Below are 8,333 nucleotides of genomic sequence, written 5' to 3'. Positions count from 1 at the left end.
TATCTGAAAGTCTGTGAGAACATCTTTTTCGAAAATAAAATAAAACCTTTTAAAGTATTTTTCTACTTATCATTCATGATCGGAGGATGAAGGAGAGAACCCCCCCCCCCTCCATATACAATATATATAAATTTTTTAAAAATAATAAATAAATAAAATTGGCCAGATCGCATAATTCATTGAGTCGCTCATATCCAAAGCTGAATTCTGTTAGGGTGCTTAGATATTGGTTCCATTATCTTTTAAGGCATAAGTATATCGTATTCTACCCTTTTTTAACTACCACAAATGAAAACAATACATCATCAGTCCAGCAGATGTGCCAAAATGTCCCATGTGGACTGCAACAAAACAGAGGGGCATGTCTAGCCAGTGGACTTACAGGCAGTCACGCTCGGTGTGTGTGTGCTCAGGGCTATATCCCTCCAGACTGCCATTTTGGTGAGTGGAGTTAGTGAAGTAGCTGTTTTTGTTCACTCTTTAAGGACGAAGTGGCCACACATGTCCGATCAACAGTAGACCAAAGGCAAAGATGTGGCTTAGTTCGAATTATTACACACAATTTATCAATATGAATTTCCATATTTCAAAGTGTGCACGTCATTGATTGCCTTTTAAAGTTTCTGTTAAAGAAACAGAATTACAACATTGCATGAATAAAGAAGCTATACTTCAAATGACCAGAGTGTGCGTCCTCAAAGAGTTAACAATCTTGTGACCTATGATCTGTTACTTACTTCTGAACTGTAGAAGGTTGGGATCTTTTTAAGCTGTTCTCTGCTGGCTGGAAGTTGTCATTGTTGAAATTGACTGAAAGAAATAGTGCTCATTCTCTTGGAGGTTAGAGCTTTGAAAGAGCAGATGTTGAATGGTTTCATAAGGTTGATCATAATATTCATTCTATAACAAGCACATCTATTCTAAAGTATGCACCAAAAGAACGCTTGCTCGCGATAAAGGGAGCGCTTGTGAAGAAAGCGCCTGCTTGTAGTTGAGGTGAACAAATAGAAAGATTGCAAATCGCGCTTGCGACAGATCAGAACTTAGGCATTTGGGGCCATAGAGGATTCGAGTGAAGACGAACTATTGTTGCTGTACAGTGTTTCGTCGAAAAGTGTCCTAGGAAAACGCAAAAGAATGGGAGTTCAGGAGATAAATAAAAGGAGGCGAGTGGAAGGTGAATATCACCACTTGTTTCCTTTACTTAAAAGGAGCCCTCCACGTTTTCATCCCTACCTGAGAATGAGCCAAGAGACATTGAAGTATATCTTATTAAAAAATTGAACCAAAGATAACCAAGAACTGGTGTAACTGGCAATTCTTCGCTTATATCTATCCAAGAACGTTTCACAACATTGCAGTTTGCTTGGTCTTTGCTTCTTTTGTCCCATATTGCATGTTTTTTAAACACAGCTGATATCAAAGACTCGACATCTATTTCGGTCCGATTGTCACTGAGAGAAAATGTACTCTGCACTACCCAAGTCATGACCAGACAACAAAGGGTGGTGGCACCAAGTACACGCTTGTTCTAGAGAAAGAATTAACTTTTCAAGCTTCAATCTTCGCTTGAAATCTCAGGCGCGAAAAAGCGAGCGTGCTTCTTGTGCGCAACAAGCAAATTTTGAACATTTCAAGCGCTTGTCCCAACGCGCTCGCTTTTATCGCGAGCAAGCGTTCTCTTGTGCTCTCCTACGGGTAGTTGAGAGGAGCTTAATAACGTTTTATTTTCTGGGATAATAATGTTGTATAGTCTGTATTCTCAAGGTGCCTTTCTACCTGGGAGGTTAGAAAAAAAATCTCATAATTTTTTTCCTAAAAGTAATATTTCTTTTGCAATGATTAACATGTTAATATGTTACATTGAACTCTTCTATCTTTCAATTTAAAACATATCCAGACATCATTACTGGTTGCTGCAGTGTGATGCCTGTTGGTTTGCTGAAGTGCATTTCTTTACTATCACTGCAAAGGTTTTTGCCTCATGACTATTATTATGTTAGTAGCATTCCCCTATGTCCTGCCTTTGGGGCTAAAGTGGTGGGATCAGTATTATAGCCTAGTGGATAGGCTCCTGAACTTGTAAGCATGAGGTTACAGGTTTGATAAATCAAGGTTCATCTCAGCCCAACATCGTGTCCATGGGAAAGGCACTTTACATTAATTTTCCTCACTTCACCCAGGAGTAATGGGTACCCAGGAGTACGCCACCGGTAGGTCCTACTTGTTTTCTTTTCCTCTGCTGTTTCTATCTGTCCGTCTTACTTTTTCTCATCACTAAATATGACTATTATGGTGTTGTTGGTGTGCTTCTCTTTACTCAAACAAACAAAATTGGTCTCTCGATCTTTACCCCTCAGACCCTTGTGTGCCTACTCCCTGTGACCATGGAGGAGTGTGCCAAGGCTCTGCACCATCTTCGTACAAGTGTTTCTGCCCGCTTGGGTTCTCTGGTCAAAGCTGCTCCACAGGTCTGCTCATTTTGTCGCAACTGTTACTTGCTTACTGCTTCATCTAAGGAAGTTGAAGTATTTTAAAGTTGATTAAACGTTGATGTCGATCATTTTTTGTATAACAGCATGGGCCGTGAACACAAGACAACAAGATAAAGAAAAATTAAATCGATTAATACGTAAAGCATGTAAAAGTTCAACATCTACATTCCCCTACTTGGATGAATTGTACATAACAGCTTTCACAAAAAAAAAATTAATTCCATCTTTTTACACAACAAACATCCCTTGTTCCCTCAAATAAAAACATCAGTCAGAAGTAAAAGACCAAGGCTTCTGATCTGTAACAAAGAAAGATATAGAAAGTCATTTTTACCATTTTTTATCAAAATGCTTCCATCTTAACCATTTTGTATATTTATACTTACGACCTTAGAGCATGCATCATTTAACATTGAGTGTGTATATCTTAAGATTATTATTGTTTATATTGCTGTTCATTTATATTATGCATGTGATTGTAAGCCTACGTGTGTGTGCATGTGTGTGTGTGTGTGTGTGTGTGTGTGTGTGTGTGTGTGTGTGTGTGTGTGTGTGTGTGTGTGTGTGTACACGTGGTGAAACACCAAACCAATGTGCCAGAATCTGGACAATAAAGGTGTATCTTATCATATCTTATCTTCATTACATGTGATTTTAAAGTAGCCTGTATTCTACATTTTAAGCATATTATGCTGAACTTCATCATCGCTCTTTTAATTTAGTTTTTTCATTTAAAAAATTGATGTTCAATGTAACCAAATTGCATTTTTTTCAGTGGACCCAGACCCTCAGCTTACTAAGGTGCGTATAAGTACGGAAACCTACAGGCATGAAATAAAACACATCATTTTATTGCTGTTGTATTATACTATGTTCATTAGAGGGATGTTTTAAGGACATCATACATTGTAGATTAAAAAAAAAAAATTTTGGTATCCGGCTTGCTTCAGGTAATTCTTTTTTTTTTTAAAAATATGTATGACAAGCCTTTTGTGCTGATTTTATGAAAGATTCATTTAGATAACTCTAAGGGGAAACATTTCAAAAGTAGAACTGAGTTAAGGTTATTGCTTACATAAAGAAAGTGTGTACGTTTATAGAAAGTAAAGTCCTTTGTGTGAGAGGGCATTTAATTCTTGATTAGCAGAAAATTCATCAGTTAAGGTTTCATGAGAGACCCTACAGTCTCAATGTCCAACAGCTTTCATGAAAAAAAAATGGATTTAAAAAATGGCAAACGACAGGGCACCTATAGAGAATATTACCACCATTAGTATTCAAATGTCATTAAAAAGGTTTTGTTGTGATGACAGATTTTAAGTATGGAGAGACAGGCTGAGTTTATGAGAGGCTAAATGCTTGCACAGTAGGCCTACATTGAAATAGATTTTAGGGTTTTTCCCTGTGAATGCAAGTTTGGTTATTTACTAGGCAAGACTATTTCTTTAATGTTATGATGTAGTCTCCTTCCTGTTATACCCAAAAAATGGGAGTATGATTCCTATGTGGTTAGGTCCATTTACTGATCTTTCTGTTGAGATATTGCATCCTGTTTAGCTTGAGTTGGGCCTGGTGAAATTTAAGCAGCTCACCTGTTAAAAGATCTATCCATGTCGATGAAACCACAAAAAAAGATTTACTATCAATAATAAGAGACATAGCATCTCAGGTAATCTTGGATATAAACTATAATATTAAGTATTCTCCAAATAATCTATGATCAGGACCAGGATTTGAATGTTGTCCACATTTTTTGTTCAGTGCCTTACTTTTTGGCTCAACAGTACCCTTGTTGTCGGGGGCTCTCGTGGTCAAGAGATTAAGGTGTTCGCCTCTCATACAATAGGTCCTGGGGTCGAATCCAGACAATGGTTGCACATTTTCTTCTTTCTCCTCCTTTCCTGCTCTCCTCACAATGTTCTGTCATCTGCTTTCTTCTCCACTTTCTGCCCCCAACCCCTGACCTCCTTTGCCCTCTCCTCTGGGCTCCTTACTCTTTCTGCAGCCTTCCTATTGCCACTCCTTGGCTCTTTCTTACTGCTGTCTTTCAGCCAGACCCCTGATCTTATTGTAAGTAAGATCTAACAAAGGTTTAACACCTAGCCTTCTCGGATAAGGGTAAAAAATCTAGGAGGTCCAGTGTGCAAGTTGGGCACATTAAAAATACCTTGGTGGTCCAAAACCAATGAGAGTAGGCTTCGGCCACCCCCCTGGTAAAATTCCGAATTTCCTACCAACTGAAAATGTTTAACGTGTCCCATGCGCTCATATGACCTTATGCAGCTGTGAGTGCCGTAAAACACTTACCAAATCTTTAAAAATACAAAACCCTTAATGTTGTCAAGGAAGCATTTATTCGTAAATTCAGGATTTTTTTCTCATAGCAATTTTCCGTTTTGTGATATGTCCTTTGCGTATCTGAATTGTGAGTTCAGATTGTGTTGTATTCTTTACTGATGGTGACTGTCTGTCTCTTTTGCAGCATGAGTTTTCACCACAATTGTTTCCACCAAGTGGGTCCACTATCCAGTGTGAAGTTCATAAGCTTTGTGATTTTCCAGTCTACTCAAATGGAAATAAACCTGGGTATAATGATATAAGACAACAGGTTTTATTAATCAAGGGCCATTTTTCACACACACGCACGGACGCACACTCACACACACACATACAGCTTTGCACACACATACATACACCCACACACCGCGCGTACACACACACACACACACACACACACACACACACACACACACACACACACACACACACACAAACGTGAGTCTAAAGCTACTGTTTAGTAATGGATATTTTTATGTGACATAGTAATATACTATTGGATATAATTTAGATAATAGTTTACATATTAATAATCATGTCCATGGATCATACTATAGTCACACCTTGCTGTTATTGTTCTCAAGTATATGGTGGGTCATTGACATTTAGTATGGAAGCCTATTCCACATTTGTACCTAGCCCACTTTGTCATCACAAGTTTCCCTGTAACTCCACTACTGTTTCACTTATTTGCATGTATTTATGTCAAACACAGTAGAAATGAATGTTCCATGCAATAAATATAATATTTGATAATAGATAACATGTGTACTGGATGGGGTTTAGTAGATATTTGTTATGACTGAAAATAACCGAGCCATGCTGTGTGCCACTCAATTAGTGTTGCAAGCAAACGGTACCGACAGCTCGCCAGCTGAACTGGTGCACCATATTATGTGAAGAGCTCTTGAAGTTAGCTTTGTTGGAAATTAAGGAATATTTTTAAAATGTGTTTAAAAATTTAGAAGGCCTATGGATTTTTTAAGATTCCTCATTGCACTATTATTGTTAAGGGTCACTTAATATGTAATCGCTGAAAGAAACTAGATGTCAAATCTTTTGAACTGAATAGGGTGTGATAAACATAAACAGTTCAGCAGTTCAAGAATTCGTCATTTAAAAGGATACTGTGCAAGGTAGGATTTGTTTGTTTGTTATTTTCTTTTCTTTGAAGAATTATTTCTCATTCAACAGATCTGTTCCAAATGTGCGACCAGGACCAAGTGCCCCCGGTGTGGACATTCTAGTAAACCCCACGGAACCAGATAACTCCACATCTCTACCTGGTTTTAATTATGTGACCCAGGTCTCAACAAAATCACCCACACCTGGACAGAAGAGTGTTTGTGTACAGATGGATGACGGAAAGTAAGTCACATTCTTATGTTTATACTGCCCTTTGTTTTGTGGGATGAAAGTCATGATCACACTCGGTAGTATCATGAGATTGCCAACTGCAGTGGCATGGTCTAATAACCCCAGTAATGGTTTGCAATAATATTGTTTATATGCATTATGCTTATATAACATTTCTGAACAAAATTATAGTGAAAATGTGGCCTTTGTAGTGATGTGATGCTTCCATGTCTTTTTCTGAACGTGACTTATATTTTCCTCTATTATTAAGTAGCCTGCAGAAATGAAGAAATCATTGCTTGAAAAAACAATAGTATTATTACCATGCCGTAGGTTTTCTGAACTAATGAGACCAAGAACTCATTGTAGAGAATATGATCAATCTTTCCCTTGGCTAAACTTTACAAACATTTCTTATCACCCTTTAGCCCTTTAGCGACATAGGCTTTTTTTTATTAACCACAACTCTGATTCCCTCTGAAGGTCTAAATTCGGTTAAGGTCCTGCACTTCAGATCGTAATTTACGAAAAAAAATCATACGTGGGCACATCCGATCAACCATGAATGAAAATCTGAGATCATTGAATTGCCCATCGTGTCAAAGATCAACCACTCTTGTGAATGTGATCACATAAGCATTGCAAAGCTTAAAGAAATGGTTCAATGTTTGCCCCACGGGATCACACCGAGGTGTGAACTGATTGACGTGTTTGTTTATCTCACAACATTGCACACACATCTGAGCTCTCCACCTAACCTTACATCATTTACTGGGAGGGTAGGGCCTACACGTTCGCTCCAGGCGAGATCACATCGAATGGTGAACTCTTCATTGACCATGGCAGCAGTAAAATTGTCTCTATTCGCTAATTTGCAAGACACTAAATTTTAATTGGTGTGGTCACAAACACAACATAATGATGCAAAACGACAGGTGGGGGAACTCGGTCGGAGATGGAAAGCTATACATTTTGGATAGATAAGGGGAGGGGAGGGTCAACTGTATAAGCGTAGAATTTGAGACTCACAATAGGATAATAAGTATAAATAGCTTGCCTCATATGCCACTGTGATTGGTCATCAAGGCTGACCACTCTTTTCCTGGCATAATATGGCATACACTCACCCAGAAGTCACGTCAGTTTATTTTAGAGTGGAAGGAGACCATTTTACCGGTTGTGGGCCTTAACATGGGTCACAATAGATTCTACCCTTGGTCTGTCGGCTAAGATCCCGTTTGCCTTAGATCCGGTTCGCCTAAGATCCCACAATTTCATTGCTCTAAGCACCGGGATCTTAGGCGGAGACTACTGTACTACTAAAACCTGTTTGTCTGTCATGTGGCACATGTAAATGTTGAATTTGTTTTTCCATTTAGCGGCAACATGATCTCAAGCTGCTATTCGGTGCTTGTCATAGATCCAGGTACAGCTTTTTTTTCAACCTCATATTTTTTTTAAGCTTATGCAATATGCTTCTCTCATTGTTTACTGTTTACTTAATATGTTCCCTTGAAAATATTGTGCTCTCTTGCTTTTTCATTCACAGTCAAATCTAGGAAGGCCCGATCAGTTCTCAATTGATATCATCCTGTGCATTATTTGTAAGATACATTAACTGCAGTTTTTGCTCGAGTTGAAGTTTTTTCCTTATATCAAAATAGTAAATGTACAGTTTGCATCCAGATTTATGAACATAATGATAGAATATCTTTTCAGTAGCAGACCTCCAGAAATCAGGATGCTCTCTTGCATAGAATTATTAATTACTAAGACAACATTCTTCTTTTTCGTATTTCTGGTTTTCTTATCATTTTCTGAGGAAATATTTGTGTCTTAATGCTGATGCGGCATATTAGCTTCATCTCAACAACATTCTTCCCCAGCTGTATCCAGCACACCACAGCCAGGAGGCGCTGCCAGCCACAACAACCAAAAGGGGGTAAGTGACCTACCAAACATTTGAAATATCACAAAACAGCAAACTCAACGATGAAGAGTTAGATAAAAGATAATGGACTGTATCGGAAAATAGCTTACATTTTGAATATTGCAACTTCTGTTAAAAATTTCGTGGAAGGGAAAGAAATCAATTGAGGTATTGCTGAAAGAAGCTCGCATGGCCTCCTCTCATAAATACAATCA

At 38.2% G+C, this 8,333-nt stretch overlaps 1 protein-coding gene across 2 annotated transcripts in view; it reads left to right on the top strand.

Annotated features, from left to right (window-relative positions):
* Positions 1-271: 271 nt before the first annotated feature.
* The window catches only part of LOC101861137 (neurogenic locus notch homolog protein 3), a 53,043-nt gene continuing 44,981 nt past the window's right edge, over positions 272-8,333 (top strand). Inside the window, exons 1-7 of one of the 2 annotated variants that reach the window (XM_013085030.2) lie at positions 272-441; positions 2,361-2,471; positions 3,271-3,296; positions 4,978-5,081; positions 6,027-6,200; positions 7,568-7,614; positions 8,075-8,130. In XM_013085030.2, the coding sequence (XP_012940484.2) occupies positions 318-441; positions 2,361-2,471; positions 3,271-3,296; positions 4,978-5,081; positions 6,027-6,200; positions 7,568-7,614; positions 8,075-8,130 (642 nt within the window). In that variant the 5' untranslated portion in view covers positions 272-317. The remainder of the gene's footprint in view (positions 442-2,360; positions 2,472-3,270; positions 3,297-4,977; positions 5,082-6,026; positions 6,201-7,567; positions 7,615-8,074; positions 8,131-8,333) is intronic. The other variant, XM_035970900.1, reaches the window with a different exon arrangement.

The sequence above is a fragment of the Aplysia californica genome, unplaced genomic scaffold, assembly GCF_000002075.1.
Source record: "Aplysia californica isolate F4 #8 unplaced genomic scaffold, AplCal3.0 scaffold00336, whole genome shotgun sequence".
NCBI lineage: Eukaryota > Metazoa > Mollusca > Gastropoda > Aplysiida > Aplysiidae > Aplysia > Aplysia californica.
Note: the sequence above shows the minus strand (reverse complement) of the source record. Positions and strands in the feature narration are given on the sequence as shown.